This window comes from Schistocerca cancellata, chromosome 6 (genome assembly GCF_023864275.1).
Source record: "Schistocerca cancellata isolate TAMUIC-IGC-003103 chromosome 6, iqSchCanc2.1, whole genome shotgun sequence".
NCBI lineage: Eukaryota > Metazoa > Arthropoda > Insecta > Orthoptera > Acrididae > Schistocerca > Schistocerca cancellata.
Genome location: NC_064631.1, coordinates 261,205,908 through 261,226,274, shown reverse-complemented (window position 1 = coordinate 261,226,274; position 20,367 = coordinate 261,205,908). Strand labels below are relative to the sequence as shown.

The 20,367-nt window shown below is 37.9% G+C and overlaps 1 protein-coding gene across 1 annotated transcript in view; it reads left to right on the top strand.

The window, feature by feature from the left end:
* LOC126191167 (pre-mRNA-splicing factor ATP-dependent RNA helicase DHX16) overlaps positions 1–20,109 on the top strand; it is a 121,235-nt gene extending 101,126 nt beyond the window's left edge. The window contains exons 15-16 of the mRNA XM_049931940.1: positions 11,761–11,937; positions 19,793–20,109. Coding sequence (XP_049787897.1) covers positions 11,761–11,937; positions 19,793–19,927 — 312 coding nt within the window. The 3' untranslated portion in view covers positions 19,928–20,109. The remainder of the gene's footprint in view (positions 1–11,760; positions 11,938–19,792) is intronic.
* Positions 20,110–20,367: the final 258 nt, after the last annotated feature.

Sequence of the window (20,367 nt, the reverse complement as noted above, 5' to 3'; positions counted from 1 at the left end):
AGCAAGTTACAGTTCAACTAGTTAAATGCATTTGTTAAACCGCAGATAGTGCCTGCAGCTGTACCCCTCCATTCCATATTGTTTTTGTTGTCATCATCCTCAGTCCAGAGATGAGTTTTATGCAGTTCTCCACAGTACTCTATCCTGTGCAAATCTCTTCCTCATTGAACAACCTTGAGATGTACATAGGGGACAGAAAGCAAGTCAATGTATTGTCCCACTCTAAAAAGACCATCATGTAACAAGAATGGCACATTGTCAGAGGAGAGTACACATTCCAGGTTTCCTGCAGAAACAGACCTACTGCGGTACAGGTGACAGGTGCATTGCAGTGTACAACTGAAAAGGCACGAAAACTGGAAATGTACTCCACAGTTGAAGTATACAGGACAGAATGATACTTGTGGGCAAAATGCCTAAATTGCACACAGGTTCAACATGAATTTCTGGTGCTACAGGGCTCAAATGCTGTTTCGCTTTCAGATATAGTTAAAGGGTGCTATGCCAACAGTTTGACCAAGGCCAAATATACATCAGTTATGCTAACGGGGAAGTCCAGATCTTGCACCAGGTGATTTTCATCTTTTCGGCAAGCTCAAGGAACATTTGGAATGAAGTAGGCTTTCCAATAATGAGAATGGTTCCATGGCCCAGGAGTGGATTTCTATGTTCAAGGAATTGAGCTATTGGCAGAATGCTCCAATTGTTGTGCACAGAGATTCAGTGACTATGATGAAAAATGGTGTCATGTATCTGTATCTCTTTGAAGTATAGGGCAGCATTCAATAAAAGTTGCTTGGTCTGACATAATTATGTGTAACTTAATTTTTAAAGCCCCCTCACACATGCACTTGAACCATTTTGTCGTATTCATTCCTTGGTTTCCCTCTACAATTTTTCCCCGCCAAAAATTGCCTGCATAATCAAACTGATGACTCCTTAATGCCTTTGGATGCATACCATCAACCAATCTCTTCTTTTTTCCTCATTTTGATTCAATACCCCCCTTATCAATCTACCCACTTAATCTTTAGCATTATTCTCCTCTTATGTGAACTACTGATCTTCCAAGTTTCTCTTTATTTTAATTTTGGTAGGTGTTCATCTTACATTTTGTTCAACTGCTCTTTCAAGTCCTCTGACAGAATTATGATGTCTCTAGCAAATCTCAGAGTTTTAATTTTTGTTCTCCCTGAACTTTAATATTGTTTCCGAATTTCTCTTTAGTTACCTTCATAACTTTTTCAATGCACAGACTTAATAACACCTGAGGTCAGGCTACTAACCTGTCTTGCTCGCATGTCAACTATGGCTTCCCTTTCATGTACCGTATTTACTCGAATCTAAGCCGCACTTTTTTTCCCGTTTTTGTAATCCAAAAAACTGTCTGTGGCTTAGAATCGAGTGCACAGTAAGCGGAAGTTCTGAAAAATGTTGGTAGGTGCCGCCACAACTAACTTCTGCCGTCGAATATATGTAGCGCTACACAGGCATGTTTTCCAGGCACAATGATAAATACTGATGCCAAAACCTCTGCGTCAGTAAATAAATTTAAAAAAAGGTGGAAGACGAGCTTTTTTCTCCGCCCCGAGTTTCGACCACTGCATTTTCATACATCATCCAACGAAGTAAATACAAATTCCATATTGTTCATCTTCGAATGTAGCAGCATTTCAATGTACTACGAAAATCCAAATGGCAAGACTGTTTGGGATGTTTGTCAATATGGCCAACTCTACGTTCTGAAATTTTCCTACCTGTGAGAAGAGATGGTTGCTAATAGGAACTTTTTGAATTGTGAATCACATGCATTATTCTTTTCACCATAAGAATTAAAAGAATATAAACATTTTGCCATGTATTCTTTCGTGTTTGCTGCTATCTCATTTAAATCCTGTCTGCCTAATAAACTACGAAACTAGAGTGAGACAACAGCAAACGCGGAAGAATATACATATCATGCCATGTTTATATCCGTATTATTCTTATGCCTAATAGTCAGGAATGAAGCACGGCAATTGACTAGATTTTTAAATCTAAGAGGACTCTAATTTCTGTGCAGAATGTAATGTACTAAAGAGGCGTCTGCAAAGATTTTCAAACGGAGAAAAATGTTCACTAAACTCTCGTTCAGAACATCTTCTATCATACGCAGTCTATTATTTAGTTCTTGTTGATCATTATCAAAGAAAGCAGCAGTGTAAGTAACAACAAATAGCAGTCTCTTGCCGTTGTTTCGCTAACGAGACGATTTCTCTCTCTCTCTCTTTTTTTTTTTTTTTTTTTTTTTTTTATTGTAAGTGGCGGTAGCGCACACAAAAGCAAGCCATGCCGTGAGCAGCGACAGGCCGTAAACACTCATTATCAGAATGTGACGAACAATGCATGACACAATACAGTAATGCATTTTCAGCTTAGAGTGACGTAAACACCTATAACAAAAAGAACGGCACTTATCAGATCAAAGAAAAATAAGCAATCAATTCAAACCAGACGAAGCGCGTGAAAAAGGAAGAGTACCCGTATAAATACGGATGCAGCGCCTGACGCATAGCAATGGCTACCTGGTAAAGCTTAACTGCTAAGCTTACAACTCGAACCAAACTACTGTAGCTGTATCGCCATTCATTCGACCTAAATTGTGTCTCATATTACAATGGACCAACTTTGTTTCGATTTGGAGGTGCGGCCTAAAACTTTTCTCTCCCCTTGAATTTCGAGTGCGGCTTAGATTCGGGAAATTTTTTTTCCTTGATTTCCAGTCTCATGTTTTATGTGCAGCTTAGATTTGAGTGCGGCTTAGATTCGAGTAAATACGGTGGTCTGGTTCCTGTACAATTTGTAAATAACCTTTTGCTCCCCAAATTTTATTCCTGCTGTCTCCAGAATTTTCGAGGAATATATTCCAGCCATCATTATCAGAAGCTTTCTTTAAATATAAAGGCTGTAAATATACGTTTACTTTTCTACAAGATTTCTAACATGAGGCACAGGACCCAAAATTCCTCATGTGTTACTAAATTTCTCTTGAACCCAAACTGATCGTCCCTGAGGTCAACCTGTAGAAGTTTTCCTTTCTTCTGTACTTACCTAAGATTGGCCTCTAGACGTTTACCATTCTTCTGTATGTAATATGTGTCAGTATGTTATTTATAAAACTGGTAATGTAACAACATTCACACGTATGAGCACCTGCCATGTTTGGAGATGGAATAATTACACTCCTCTTAAAGTCTGAGGGTGCTTCACCTGTCTTTTACACCAGGTGGAATAGTTTTGTCATGGCTGGCTCCCCCCAAGAACCTCAGTAATTCTACAGGAATGTTGTTTACTCCACAGGTCTTGTTTGATTTAGGTCTTCTCACATTATTGTAGCTCCCAGCTCATTTTCATCTACTTCCTCTTCCTTTTCTAGAGTACTGCCTTGGAGTTCACTTCCCATTTATAGCCATTCTATATATGATTTCTGTCTTTCAGCTTTCCCTTCTATCCATGATATTCATACGAGGTGCATTCAAGTTCTAAGGCCTCCAATTTTTTTTCTCCTGGCTGGAAAGTGATAGAAACATGCGCATTGTTTTAAAATGAGGCCGCGTTCATTGTCAATACGTCCCAGAGATGGCAGCACCGTACGGCAGATGGAATTTTACTGCCAGCGGCGAGAATGAGAACTGTTTTAAATACTTAAAATGGCAACATTTTCCTTACTTGAACAGCGTGCAATCATTCGTTTTCTGAATTTGCGTGGTGTGAAACCAATTGAAATTCATCGGCAGTTGAAGGAGACATGTGGTGATGGAGTTATGGATGTGTTGAAAGTGCGTTCGTGGGTGCGACAGTTTAATGAAGGCAGAACATCGTGTGACAACGAACCGAAACATCCTCGGGCTCGCACAAGCCGGTCTGACGACATGATCGAGAAAGTGGAGAGAATTGTTTTGGGGGACAGCTGAATGACTGTTAAACAGATCGCCTCCAGAGTTAGCATTTCTGTGGGTTCTGTGCACACAATACTGCATGACGACCTGAAAATGTGAAAAGTGTCATCCAGGTGGGTGCCACGAATGCTGACAGACGACCACATGGCTGCCCGTGTGACATGTTGCCAAGCAATGTTGACGCGCAACGACAACATGAATGGGACTTCCTTTTCGTCGGTTGTGACAATGGATGAGACGTGGATGCCATTTTTCAATCCAGAAACAAAGTGCCAGTCAGCTCAATGGAAGCACATAGATTCACCGCCACCAAAAAAATTTCGGGTAACCGCCAGTGCTGAAAAAATGGTGGTGTCCATGTTCTGGGACAGCGAGGGCGTAATCCTTACCCATTGCATTCCAAAGGACACTACGGTAACAGGTGCATCCTACGAAAATGTTTTGAAGAACAAATTCCTTCCTGCACTGCAACAAAAACGTCCGGGAAGGGCAGCGTGTGTGCTGTTTCACCAAGACAACGCACCCGCACATCGAGCTAACGTTACACAACAGTTTCTTCGTGATAACAACTTTGAAGTGATTCCTCATGCTCCCTACTCACCTGACCTGGCTCCTAGTGACTTTTGGCTTTTTCCAACAATGAAAGACACTCTCCGTGGCCGCACATTCACCAGCTGTGCTGCTAGTGCCTCAGCGATTTTCCAGTTGTCAAAACAGACTCCTAAAGAAGCCTTCACCGCTGCCATGGAATCATGGCATCAGCGTTGTGAAAAATGTGTACGTCTGCAGGGCGATTACATCGAGAAGTAACGCCAGTTTCATTGATTTCGGGTGAGTAGTTAATTAGAAAAAAAATCGGAGGCCTTAGAACTTGAATGCACATCGTACAGCTGATTCACTTTTCTCCAAAGGCCTCTTTAATATTTTCATAGGTAGAAGATGTCTGTGTCCTCTTTTGTCAGCTTCTTTTGCTGTTTTCATCACTGAGTCAGTATCTCATGAGTTATCCAATGATTTCTACTGGGCTTTGTATTTTTGTTATTTGATCCTCTGCTACCTTCACTATTTCATCTCTCAAGGCTATCCATTTGTGTTCTTTACCTTTGTTCCAGTCAATCATTGCCTAATACTCCCTTTGAAACTCACAACAACCTCTGGATCTTTCAACTTATCCAAGTCTCATTTCAGTAATTTGTCAGTGAGTGAGGTAAGTACTGATACTGAAATTGTTGGTGGAGACTTTAATCATCCAACAATTGGGAAAATTATAGTTTTGTTAGTGGTAGGCATGATAAGATGTCCTGTGAAACAGTACTAAATGCCTTCTCTGAAAACTACCCAGAACAGATAGTTAGGAACCACACTCCTGGTGAAATATATTGGATCTAATAGCAACAAATAGACCTACCCCCTTTGAGGATGTCTACATTGTAACTGGTATCAGTGACCATGACGTGGTTGTGGCAACAATGGTTTCCAAAGTATAAAGTATAACTAAAACAAGCAGGAAGATATATATCTTCAGTAATCTACATAAAAAATCAGTAGTGTCATATCTCCATGAGGAACTTGAAACTGTCAGCACAGGACAGGAGCCTGTAGAGTTACAGCTCAAGTGTAAAAGAATAGTTGACCACACACTGGTTAGATATGTACCCAGTAGAACATTCCATAATGCGAGGGAACCGTCATGGTATACAGTCACTGTAAAGAAACTTCTAAAGATTTGAGATTACTGCAGAATGGGTGTAAAACAAAGCACAAGGCTATAAATACTGAAATGCTGAATGAAATATATTTGGCTGTTAAGAGAGCAGTGCATGATGCCTTCAGTGACTACTGTAGTAGAAAATTGTCAAGTGATCTTTCACAGAAGCCAAAGAAATTCTGGCCATATGTGAATGCACCAAAGTTAGTGTCCAGCCCCTAGTGAATGAGACAGAAACTGAAATTGATGGTAGCAAGGCAAAAGCTGAAATGCTTAACTCCTCTTTCAAGTGTTCCTTTACAAAGAAAAACCCATGAGAATTGCCCAATTTAATCCTCATACCACTGAAAAGATGAATGAAATAAGTATTATTGTCCAATTCACAAATGATGGTGGTTCGCACATGTCAAGGCACAGACAAGTATTGCATTAAGTGAGAGCTACGGTATGCACATGTGCATGCTTTCTGCTTGAAGAAAGCATATATCCTGCAAATTATGTCTCTCACTTTCTTACACAGCATGTATCACATATAACCGTAATCAGCGAGGATAACTCACAACAAATGCAATAAAAATTCACTAAACGACTTGTAGCATTCAGAACAGAGTGCTGAGAACACTACTGAACACTCATTGGCTGTCGGAGAATGTGTGAGATAGGTGCACAAAACAAGCCTAAACTCGATCACCATCATTCATGACTCCAGCTATAGTAACAATGGTTTTGAGAAACAGATGAAATCGTTAAAATTGAACCAAGTTCCAGGGCATGATGGAACCCCTGTCAGATTTTGTACTGAATTAGTGATTGAGTTAGCCTCACTTTTTACTATAATCTATCGTAGATCCCTTAAACAAAAAACACAGGTCACACCCATCTACAAGAAGGGTAGTAGAAGTGATCTACGAAAGTACCATCCAACATTCTTGACATCGATTTATTGTAGAATCTTAGGGCATATTCTGAGCTCAAACATAATGAGGTATCTTGAACAGAATGACGTCCTCAATACCACCCTGTTTAGATTTTCGAAAACATTGATCACGTGAAACACAACTCGCACGTTTCTCACATGAGATACTGAAAGTTTTGGATCAAGGCAGTCAGGTAATGTGGTATTTATTGACTTCTGAAAAGCATTTGAATCAGTACTACACCTATGCTTATTGTCGAAAGTACAATGATATGGGGTATCAAGTGAAATTTGTGACTGGATTGAGGACTTTCTGATAGGGAGCACATTATCCTGGATGGTGAGTCATCATCAGATATACAAGTAACTTTGGGTGTGCCCCAGGAAGTGTGTCGGTACCCTTGCTGTTCATGTTGTATATTAATGACCTTCCAGACAATATTAATACTAAAATCAGGCTTCACTGTCTGAAAGAAACTGCATAAATATTCAGTCAGAGCTTGATAAGATTTCAAAGTGGTGCAGAGGTTGGCAACTTGCTCTAAATGGTTATAAATGTAAAATTCTGTACTTCACAAAATGAAAAAAAACGTGGTATCCTATGACTATAATATAAACGAGTCAATGTTCGAACCGGCCACCTCATTAGAGATGGGCAAAACTGTTCTTTTCAGAGATCAGATCAGAACTGTTCACTCCCTGAAATGAACTAGCTCTTTTTCATGACTCACCACTCATTCACAATAGAAAATTAATGAAAGGCACATTGCCCTTTAAACTTGGTTTATTCCAGTACTATACCTGTATTTCGATCTTATTTGATCCTATTTTGAAGTAACACAGATAATGAGTAAGAATTTTGTATTGTTTGTTGAAATTTCCACGATATGACAAAGTTTTTGGTTATTGATTTATTTTGCACTATCGTGGTTTTTTGGGTGATCGGAAAATGTTGTAACTTGAGATTTACATTAACAATATATTTGGCTATAATGTATTAAAATTTCATTAACCTCGTACAAATACATCGCAAGCCATATATTTTTAAAGTGAACGTTTCCTTCCGAAGACGCCTAAAATCGCAAAATCCGTACCAGAATAAGAAAAAAAAATATAAATTTGACTGTAAGACTAAAGTGCTGCTTATAGCCTTACGCAGAATAAAACAAGGAAAATATTGGTGTATCACATTTTGCGATACATTTATCAGTTCGCTCGTAATTAAAGCGTAAATTCGAGTGTCCATAATAAAAATCCTATAGTAAGAGGAGTCGTCAGGAACCTAATCTGATCAGTTTAAACAAATAAAAATAAAATAAAAACAAATGATGTATACATAACATAATAATGTAATATACATAGCGGTATTACTACGAAGAACAATATCCAGTAGAGACGAACTCTGATGCAGAAGCGCTGAGTCAAGCAGGTCGAGCCGCGAGCTGTATTACTGCGTGAGCTAAGACCGCAGAGACCGGAGTGACACCTGAGTTGCTTTGCTCAACGCTCTGGCTAGAGTCGAGAATGGTGGGGTGAGCGTTGAGCGGGCGAGTTCCGAGGGTGGGGAGAGCAGTGAACGGCCACCAGTCACCCGCTCTGAGACAAATCGTCTGTTCTCTTGCGAGCAGGTTGTTGCAAGTAGTTCTTACGTTCTCCGCTAGGAGGCTCTCTGTCCTGTTGCTTGCGTCAACTGCCCAGAGGGCAGGACGTGCAACTGAAACGATCGCCGACAGAGTGTGATGCTAAGTTAAGCTGTGCCAGACACTGCACGCGGCAGAGGACGCACAGAGACGGCACGGCATATGTGAAACACAAAATCCAATGGGGCACTGCACAATGCAGGCAGCCAAGGTAGAAGCAGGGCAGAGGCCGGCGCCGGCTGTGTTGTGTGGCGTGCACTGTGCTCTGACCAGAAGAGGCGCCGCTGATATTCTCCTTCTCTCTCTCTCTCTCTCTCTCTCTCTCTCTCTCTCTCTCTCTCTCTCTCTGCCGTGGGAAACGTTTGGAGCTACCGTTCTTTTTTTCTGAATCACTGATTGTTCACTCCTTTGAAAGATTCAACTCTATGAATTAGTTCAGGAGCGGATCCCCCATCTCTACACCTCATACAGATACCCGGATGTAACACTTCATAGGGATATGAAATGGAATGAACACATCGGTTCACTCGTGGGTAAAGCGGGTGGGAGACTTCAGTTTATTGGTAGAAAACTAGGGAAGTGCAATCAGTCTACAAAAGAGACAGCTTACAAATCACTTGTGTGACTGGTTCTAGAATATTTCTCAAGTGTGTGGAACCCATACGAGATAGGACTAACAGGGGATATTGAACGTGTACAGAGAATGGCAGCACGAATGGTCACAGGTTTATTTAATCCATAAAATAGTAGTAGTAGTAACCTCATGTATAGATGTATAAATAGTTAGCATACTGGACTTGCATTCAGGAGAGCAGTGGTTCAAATCCGCTTACACCCATCCAGATTTAGGTTTTCTGTGGTTTCCCTAAATTGCTCCAGGCATCTAGATTTACATCTACAAAGATAGTTTGCCTGTCGTCATATGGTGCGTGGCAGAGGGTACCATGTAGCACTACGTGTCATTTGCCTTTCTGTTCAATTCACAAATAGAGCGGGGGAAAAACAACTCTCTATATGTCTCCATATGAGCCGAAATTTCTTATCTTATCTTCATGGCCCTTCGTGCAATGTATGTTAGCAGTAGAAGAATCATTTGGCAGTCGGCTTCAATTGCTGGTTCTCTAAATTTTCTCAATAGTTCCTCAAAAAGAACATCACTTTACCTCCCTTTTGAGTTCCCGAAGCATCTCCATAACACTGACATGTTGTTCCGACCTACCGGTAACAATCTAGCAGCCCACCTCCCAAGTGCTGGGATAGTTCATTAGAAAAAGGCATGGCCAATATACTTCTCCATCCTTGAAGCATTCCAAGCTGGTGATCTGCTTCTAATGAGTGCAATGTCATCAGGACATTAAACTTCAATCATCTTCCTTAATTTACTACCTTTCTGTGGTTCTTTCAGTTTTAACCTGCAGCTCATAGCCAATAAATTGTGGTTGGAGTTCACATGTGCCTCTGAAAATGTTTTTTTCAATTTAATATCTGATTTTGAAATCTCTGTCTGTCTCCAGGTATCTTCTTTCATGAGTATTAAATCAAGTATTAGCAATGATTAAATTATGCTCCGTGCAAAACTCTACCAGATGGCTTCTTCTCTTTCATTCCTTTCCCTCAGTCCATGCTCTCCTACTATTTTTCCTTGTCTTCATTTTCTGGCTGTCAAATTCCAGTCCCCCAACATAATTAAATTTTCATCTCCCTTAACCATCTGAATAATCTCTTTTTATCTTATCATACATTCTTTCAATCTATTCGACATCTGTAGAGATAGTTGGTATATAAACTTGTGTGAATGTGGTGGGTATTTGTTATATGTCTGTCTCGACTATGATAATGTGTTTGCTTTGCTGTTCATAATAGTGTACCCGTATTCATATCTTCCTATTCATTATTATACCTACTCCTGATTTTGTATTTATAATCCTGTACTCATCTGACAAGCAGTCTTGTTCTTCCTGCCACCACATTACACCATATCCAACTTCAGCCTATCCACTTCCCTTAAAAATTCTATAACCTATCTCTAAGATTAAGGTATCTTACATTCCACATTCTGACACAGAGAGTGCCAGTTTCGTTTTTCTTGACAAAATTGCCCTGAGAGATCCGAATGGGGGCTATGTTGTCTCCAGAGTATTTTACCCAAGAGGATGTCTTTATCATTTAACCATACAGTACAGCTGCATGCCCTCATGGAAAAATAATAGCAGTAGTTTCCCCTTACTTTCTGCTGTTTACTGTACCTGCATAGTGAGGCCACATTGGCTAATATTACATGGCAGATCAGTCAGTCATCTAGACTGTTGCTCCTGCAACTTCTGAAACGGCTATGCACCATTCTTCAGGAACCATAGGCTTGTCTGACCTCTCCACAGACACCCTTCTGCTGTAATTGTACCTATGGTATGACTATCTGTATTGTTGAAGCACACAAGCCATTGCAGCTCATCTGAGGGCCATGGTTCACAGAGGAAGCCTCCATTCAACTACTTTGTTTATTTTTAGAGGAAGTTGCATCTATAGTCTCTTTCTTCATTGGAATCCAAATTAGTTACTTAGAACAATATATTTTACAAGAAAATTTTACATCTTAGATTGCAGCTGATTTTTTCCATCATTTTCAACAGGATTGGAAGACTAAAAGTAGGTTGATAGTTTCTTGTATCTTCGCTTGACCTTTTCCTGTACAGCTGTTTACCTAGTCGTACTTGAGCTCATAGTTTGCTACCCTATTCAAAACTTTCCTTTATTATTAGAGCTAGTAAGCAGCTACAGTGTGATGTACTGCTTTTATAATTTAAATGTGTATCTCATCCCAGCCAGCAATTTTTTTGTTTTAATGATAATCTACTATAAAATCTTTCCCTGTTTTTTTGTTGAAACTGTTTTTTCAATTCTTAATGCACTCACCTTCTTGATCAAGTCCAAAGGGATTCTGAAGGGATTTACTTTACTCTGTTAAACTATAATGTCAAAATCAACATTCAAAACGTTATGAAAAATTCGTTTAAACATTCATCAATTTGAGCTGTGTTCACAATAATGTTATCATGTAGTTTAATCATCGTACAATAATTTATTTATGCGTAACTGTTGCAAATCTACAGTCGTAGACCAGGCCTGCCCCTAATGGCGGTGTTTAATGTTCGAATATTCTGAATTAAGGTCAGTTATTCCTGGAACATTCTTAGATGCAAACCTTAAATTCCATTTAATGAGACAAAAAATACATTCTCTCTCTCAATGTATATCTCCAAGATTTCTGACCAAACTGGAGGTACAAACAGATAAATCTCCTGTGTTAACTTCAGCTTAACTGTAAGACACTGTACCCTGAACAGTAAAGTAATCCAGGCTGTGTATTTAGTTGAAGTTTTCTCTGTAAAATGAAGTTCGTAATCAAAAAATCGTAAAAATTCTAATTCATTGCAACAATTTTGTAACATATTCGTATGGCTGAATGTATTTAGATAGTGTATTCATTACTGCATAGTCATATTGCATGTAAAACTTATTTAGTTGGTAGTAATTACTAATGTACAATTCATCCTACAGGCAATTACGGCTGGATATTTCTATCACATTGCACGGCTTTCAAAAGGTGGTCAGTACAAAACTGTTAAGCATCAGCAAACAGTTATGATTCATCCAAACAGTGCCTTATTTGAAGACCTGCCTCGCTGGGTGCTTTACCATGAATTGGTGTTCACTACTAAAGAATTTATGAGACAGGTTGGTATTTTACAGACAGTGTCCAACACTACACCCAAGAACCTCAGGAATATTTATTATGTTAGAAAAGCATCAATCAGCATGTTTACATAACAAATTTGTCCCTTTTGAAGGCAGAGTCAGAGTGAAATAAAGATCATAATTGCCACAATTTTCTAATGTATCTATGTGATTACAGAGCTATTGTGTCAGTATAGATCACTTATAATAATGGAATGGAGAAATATTATTTCAACATTTCATAGAACTCATTAACATAAGAACTGTCATCCACGTCTGTGCTCTGCTGTGTATTGTGGTATGATGCGGCAGAATTACCTCTATAGGACTGTATACCTCATGTGTAAATCTTTGTATATGACAAATTAACTGCAAAGAAAAGCAAAATTGTTACAGTACTTTTTACTTTCACTAATTAGCATTTCATTTTTCTGTGCTTGCACTATTGTAAACGAATAGAGTTTTATGGGCATATTACAGTCAAAGCTCACAGGACAGAGAAAGTGAGGGATGGTAGGTAGATGGACATGTAGAGAGACAGAGAGAGAGAGAGAGAGAGAGAGAGAGAGAGAGAGAGAGAGAGTTGTATTGAAGCCATGACCTTTTTAGGTCTCCTTATTTGATTTGAAGTTTCCTAAAAATGAATGTGTTATTGCATTGCATACCTGGTTCCTCATCTCCACCTTCCTCAAATTCATTCACTTGATTTCACTGTTGTGAATACATTGACTACACATGGCCTACATCTTCGAAAGAGAGGAAGAGATAGGTTGGATAAACTTCTTGTAGCAAAGGAACAAGAGGCCACCATTACACAAAGCAAGATCCCTGTGGTTAGTAGTGTTTTTTGGGCTAGAATAATGATTGAGACACACTTTTGTGAAAGAAGTCAAAACAACAGAAGAGCCCTAAAAATGCTTACTAATAGATAGCAAAGGACGGTTAGCTTACTTCATCAGAATATTAGAGGACTGGATGATAATGTAGAACATCTTGTAGCCTGTTGTAAAAATTTGGAGAGCTGTGAAAAGGGTAGACATCCTGTGCCTAGCTGAGCTAGTATAACAGCAGGGGCTTAGTGAAGTTAAATTTAAAAATTACACTCTAGCTTCTTGCTTTTGTAGAATTAATATGGGAAAAGTGAGAATTGTTACACATATTAAGAGAGAACACAAATTCAGAAATGTTAAAATAATGAGTGGCACATAGAAGTGTGAGCTTGTGAAATAATACTGCAGGATAGTTCACTTTTAATTGTAACTACAGTAGATCCCCACTGGGAAACTTGGAATGGTTATGAGGAATTTGGATTCCTTAAAACTATACATCAGACAGCAGCAAGCAGTCTGATGATTTCAATGTCAATTTTCTAAAAGATTCTGATATGAAAACTGATCTGGAAACCTTATCTGGATCATGAAATTTGATCTCAGTAATTAGATTTACAACACAGGTAAAGACAATAACTCAGAGCAAGAAAATAACCGTTTACCCAGTAACAAATACTCTCTTTGATCATGATGCACAGTTAGTTAGAATAAATAAGATAATACCTTACAGTATAGGCACTCCTCCATGGAAATTAGGTAGAATATAATGACTGGAAAAGTTATTTTTATGAACAGTTTAGACAAGATTACCTAGGATGAAAGTATAAGGAACCAAATGCAAACATAAAATTTAATCTATCTCACAAAAAATTCATTTATTTGAAATTACTTAGAAGTGGCATAAAAAAATCATATAAAAAACTATGGATCACTGGAGTTAATTAAAGTATCCTGTGAAAGAAAAAGTTAATGGAACTTTTGGCAGGGACAAATAAAAGATCCTGCAATGTTTGTCTGCTTGTGTCTGTATATGTGTGGATGGATATGTGTGTGTGTGCGAGTGTATACCTGTCCTTTTTTCCCCCTAAGGTAAGTCTTTCCGCTCCCGGGATTGGAATGACTCCTTACCCTCGCCCTTAAAACCCACATCCTTTCATCTTTCCCTCTCCTTCCCTCTTTCCTGATGAAGCAACCGTTTGTTGCGAAAGCTTGAAATTTTGTGTGTGTGTTTGTGTGTTTTTTATTGTGCCTATCTACCAGCGCTTTCCCGTTTGGTAAGTCATGGAATCTTTGTTTTTAATATATTTTTCCCATGTGGAATGTTTCTTTCTATTTTATTTATATCAACAGTTTGGATTTTGGAAGAATTGCTTGACTGAGAAGACCATTTCCATATTCAGTCACCAAATTTTACAAGCATCAAATAATAAAATAGCCTCAGTTGTTATTTTCTGTACCAAATAGAATGCATTTGACTGTGTGAATCATAATATTCTCCTAGGTAAACTGAGAATTCATGGAAATGATGGTGTAGTCAACCAATGAATAATGTTATATTTAACCAACAGAATGCAGAAAGTTGTACTTAATAATTCAACCGATGTAGAGATTCTTATGATTGGGGAGAAATCACATTTGGGAATCCACAATGCTCAATCTAGGCTCCCTGTTGTTTCTCAAATGACCTCTCATCTAATGCAGGGTGTATACGACCCAGAGATCTGGGAAAAACCCAAGAATTTTTCATTGTTTTAATTTTCAGTAAATTTTTTTGTAATTTTGACTGGTGAGAATCGATACTCTAAAAAAGGATCTTACTGTATCCCGCTACTGCAAAATAATACTGCAGCAATAAAACATGTGCAGGCGCAGTTGAGTCTCTCTCACTTCCGGCTACAGAAATGTAGCTGTTGGCCATGTAAGCAGTCGCAGAAAGCTGCTAGATGCTACTGGGAGAAGTTTTACTGGTGCGCCCAAGCTGCCAGATTCATGCATTCATATTCTTCAGGAAAGAAACCTTGTTTCACAAAGTGCCTAGCATCCAGCACACATTGGTCTATTGATTATTCATATGATTTTGAAATACATCCCTGTTGGTTTTTGAACATTTTTGAACACATTCTAAGTTGATTTCTGAATGAATCATAAGTTGATTTTTGAATGCGTGCTTAATGAATGTGATGTCTCTGTCAGGGAATCCTTGTTGCATCTAGAAATAAACTTTACTGCAGGCAAAAGGGGATGAGGCTTTACAAGCTGAGCCGAATAAACCCAAACGGGTGAATACCAATTGCTGTTTGTTTATGTGGTTGATTGGGTGTGGATTATCAGTGTTCTAATAATTATTAGCAAAATCTGTAGATTCAAATTACCAGAGTGGAATTAAACGACTAAGAGGAGTAACAGGTAAGAAATATTACGTATTATCTTCCCACTGTATCCAAGAAAATGAAATTTTGACAGAAATTTTTTGACCAGATTGCTACACTAGTAAGGGCCAGTTGTGCTGTCCCTGGCTAGCAACAACTGAAGTTCTACTCTGGAAGTAGCATGGAAAACGCATTGTATGACCATGTAACAAAGCCTAACCGGAGAATAATCGTGGGATAACTAAACCAGTGATTATGACAGGGTTAATGAAGTTTACCGGCGAATAAGTTTTGGCAATGGTAGGAAGAGTTATTGGATTGGTGATGACAAGATTGATTGTTAGAATGAGGAAGGAGAAGAAATGAGGACATCACACAAATTATGGAAGAATATGACAATTCCAAATTTATATAAAAAATTTGTACGACTACTTTTCGATCTCATGCTTGAGAAACTGGAGTGTATGAATGAAATGTGAAACTATTTCCCAACATAAAGTCTTTTGCGTGTAGTAGGCCTAATAGGCATTTGATATTGGTACTTTACGAATTATAATCTGTCGTGTTATAAAAATGACCATTTGTACCAAAACAGTCTCCTTTGACCATTTGTACCAAAACAGTCTCCTTTATTAGGTGTGTGTTTCAATTGCTGCAGTACTAGATTAGATTAGAATTACTTTCATTCCAATTGATCCATAGTGAGGAGGTCCTCCAGGATGTAGAACATGGCCTATTTTGTTTCATCCATCGGACAGTGACAAAATAGACGTTATCAAATCGAGAAACCACACCAGTCTTGGGTACTATTTATATTAACAGCTTTCTCTGTGTTAAACAACGACATGTCAATTTTTCATGTAGCAAAATGTTTGACAAACAATTATGAGTAATAGATTCTTTCACAGAAAGGAAAGCTTGTCATGTAAAGCTGTAGCAAGGTTAAGAGGAAAAAATGCTGGGAGCTAAGGATTGAAGAAATGTGTACTGTCTTGCTTGTCTCTTGTCTTTGCTGATTAATTTTATGTCAGACAAAACAGCAAGTTAATAGCTAATAGGCACTAAAGAGTGCAAATTTTCTGAAGAGTTCTTGTTCTCCCGATTATAAATAATCCAAACAGGAGCAGGAGAGGCACCGCAGGACATTCTAATTTCCGCTGTCCTGGATATAGTTTGATGCCATCCATTACAAAATATACACGTTTAATTCCACAGAGCGAAATACAGTGATGTTCGATAAAAGAAAGCTGTGTGAAGAGACGTGGCACTCCACTTTGGCAGACTTAAGATCAAATAACATGTCTTAGACTTCCTCAAACACATATGTTTTATGTATCAGACTCCTCTGAAAGATGTGCACTACAAAATGAACTTATTTTTTAAAATTCAAATTGTTTTAATTTTTGACATCCTACCTCAGACCCTTGAGGGAGGGGGAGGGGCCACTATCTAGTATTGCACCAGTTTGGAAATATCGTAGACTTGGGGCTGATGCACAGAGCAGTGTGAGTTAGAGTGGAGAAGTGGCTAGTCTCCACGTGATCCGTGTTTACATTTAGTGATTTTGCTGTTTCCTCTTCATTTACTGCTCTCACGTCATAGAAAAACAAAAAGGATTTCTGTGGCCGGGAGCTATCAAGTGAATTAAAATACATTCACATAATTATGGAAGGCTACAGTATGTTATTAGTTTCAAATTTTATTTTATTTCTACCTTCCTGACACTCAAGCATTAATCGCCTTGCAGAACAGTGAAGCTATCTTTGTCGGTTGCTAAACAAATTTGGCTTTTATTTATCTTTCCTGTTGAGGCAGTCAGTGTGTTTGAAATGAAGTGTTTAAATCCACTCTAATGGCCGGTTTCAACTGTGTGCTGCATTTCAAGTGCACCTTTTTGTCTTCTAGCACATACGGCATTATGCCATAATAAAGAACCAAACATGAGATAATACAGTACTGGTACTCCAAGAAAATTTACATCCTGAAAACCACACTGAAAAACTTAATATCAGGTCAAGGCCTACTTAATTGGGAATTTGGACGTACGAATGTGCCCTTTAAGTATGTGCTTTAGTTGTGCACATTTTAGTATGGTTCACAAAATTCTGATGCTCTTGGAGTATCCTCTTATGTCTTGTTTCTTTTATAACATAATGAAAGATCTTTTAATGTTTTACATATATGAACATATGGGCTTCCTACGCCGTTGTAGCTGTGTAAGTGCGGTGGCACCTGTTATTTGGCGCTCTCTGGCAACTGCTGAAATGAACGTATTTCTAACAGGTCAAGGGAAAATATTGCGATTGGTGGTTTGAAAAGCATTACCTTCAAAATAAATTTCCTTTTACGCAAGTTGAACCATGTGTGAGAATGTACGACGAATTTCTTAAATCACAGAGCGTTTGACTCTCATTTAAAAATCAACTCTTTGATGATGAGCCCTTTAGAAGAATTTTGGGCCCAGAAAATGAGACATTTATGTCGGTATTAAATATTTTACTGGCACATTTGTGTGGTATATCTTAAAATGTAAAATCAACATTATGTGTGAAAGCTTAGCTTCTCTTGCAGTTTATTAACCTTAGAGACCAATATTATATGTGAAAGCTTTGCTTTTCTTGTAGCAACACTATTTATGTTAATTTAAACCATTAACTTTTCCTGTTTGGGTGTTCGTGCTACTTAACAGTGATGTTGCTATTGGTTGACTACAGCACGTACCCTATGCTCTGAATATCTGCTGTCATCGGGCTGGTGAGATCATGTGACAGGAGCTATGGTGGTGTTACAAGAGCGTGTCGCAATCTCAGTTTCAGCACTTCAGAAAGTAATTCGAATTTATCCTTTTGTAATGCAAAAATATGCAGCATGCATGTTGCAGGAAATCAAAGGTCTTTCCAAAACTTGTTTTTTTTTCCCTGACATTTGTTTTCTAAAGTGCCAGGATATTTTACGCCCATGTATAAAACCATAACCATTCAAAGGATTGATATGTTTTGCAGTTCGAAAGGAAAATATAAGTGCATTTTCTCCCAGGAGAAAGTTTATTTTTAACTGAGAAATCTGGGAAAAATCCAGGCTTTTTTTCCCTTGTCCACTTATACACCATGGACAAGCAAAATTAGTTCTTTTACAGATGATACTAGTATTGTTATCAGTCGAAACATGTATACAGTGTTCTTAAAAGTATTATTGAGTGGTTTTCTGCAAATGGTCACCCTCTTAAGTTTCAAAAAGACACAGTGTATTCAGGTGTACTGCACCAGTGGTATATGTAGCAGATGGTGAGGAAAATTTCGGAGCTGATAAAATAACTCACTTCAGCCACATTTGCACTTTTAGTCATAGTAAATCTTGGGGAGAGACAAATCAATAAGTTGGGTTATTTTCCTTCAAAAATGTCATATGGAATTATATTCTCAGACAACTCATTCAGAAGGAAGGAAGGCTTCATTGCTCAAAAATGTGCTGCAGGAATAATATGTGGTGCTCACTCACTATTATCTTGCAGACATCTGTTTAAAGAGTTAGGCATTTTAACTACTGCCTCGCAGTATATTTATACTCTCATGAAGTTTGTTGTAAATAATTCATTGCAGTTCAAAAGGAACGATAATGTACATAATTATAATTAGAGAAGGAAAAAATGGCATTCATTACTTGACAGTAAGATTGTCTTTAGTACAAAAGGTGCAAGATTCAGCCATCAAAATTTTTGATCACTTATCCAGTGATATAAAATGTCTGACAGGCAGCAAAGCAGGGGGCTGATTCTTCTGGAAAACCTTGAGAACCTGGAATTCTCAGTAAATCACAGGGAATTTCAGAAATTTCATAAAATCTCAGGGAATTCTATGTTTTTAACACAGCATTGAAGTTTAATTTTATTGACTTTTATAAATGACAAATTTTAAAATATTTAATATTTCACTGTGTGTAAATTAATGCATATTATTCCATATATGAATATAATAGAGGGAAACATTCCACGTGGGAAAAATATATCTAAAGACAAAGATTCTGTAACTTACCAAACAAAAGCGTTGGTACGTTGATAGAGACAATAACAAACACAAACACACACACAAATCTCTCATATATGTATAAATTATCGATAAATATGAATTATCCTGTTTTTGGAAAATGCCGTATATAAGCTTGAGTAGTCACCATGCAAAGTAAATAACTGCTCCTTGGAAACTCCTATTTCGTAGAACAACTTCTATTTTTGTAATATGTAAAAGGTGATGGGTAGGAATTACCAACTTAGCATAAAGAGAAAAAGAAGTTGCAAATTGTCAGCATGTAGCCATATTTACAACATCAAACTAACCAACCAACTACATAATTTTCTTTCAGGTTTTCTCATGAAAATGATAAGACATCAGTTTGCAGTTTTCTGGATTGTTTCAATCAACATAGTTGCTTACCATGCATGTAGTTACCATTAACTTTTACAGGGCATACCAATTCCTGTAGCAATGAGTGTACATGTAGATGTGTGTATAAGAAACACAGAGCCATTTTCAGGCAGCGTTGTTTCTTGAATAATTCCTTCCTGATATACTTACCACTTTACTTTAAGAGTATTCACTTGCAAGTATCCATATCGTTACAAGTATAACTGTTTTGATACTCATTATTTTATATTTTCAGGTTACTGAAATTGAAAGTAAATGGTTATTGGAAGTAGCTCCACACTATTACAAACCACGTGAATTGGAAGACTCTACTAACAAAAAAATGCCAAAACAGATTGGCAAATCAAGAGCAGAACTGGGAGACCATTGAAGATATATCATCACTTATGTTGCACATTGTAACTAATAATTGTATTGCATTGAACTTCTGTTTTGTATTTGCATTGATGTCTTTAGGGTATATTTGAAAAAAAAAGGGAAGAGTACAAATTATACTTTTGAATAATACATAATTTATAGGAAAATAAATGTTGTCTGTATTTTTACAATTCCATGTTTTTATATAGCTGCGCAACAACTACTGAAAGTAGCTGTCATTTTTGTGGCACAGCACATTTCCTCAGAAAAGTTATAAAGTCTGTGCTGGATTACATGTATTTACTTTGATCATACTAAAGTTACAGTAAAATCATTTGCACCTTGGCATCTTAGACTTCAAGGAATTGCCTTAAACAAATTGTGCTATCTGAATTCATGCTCTGCAAACCACTGAAGTGCATGGTGACGATACTTCACATTGCCATTTGTGTG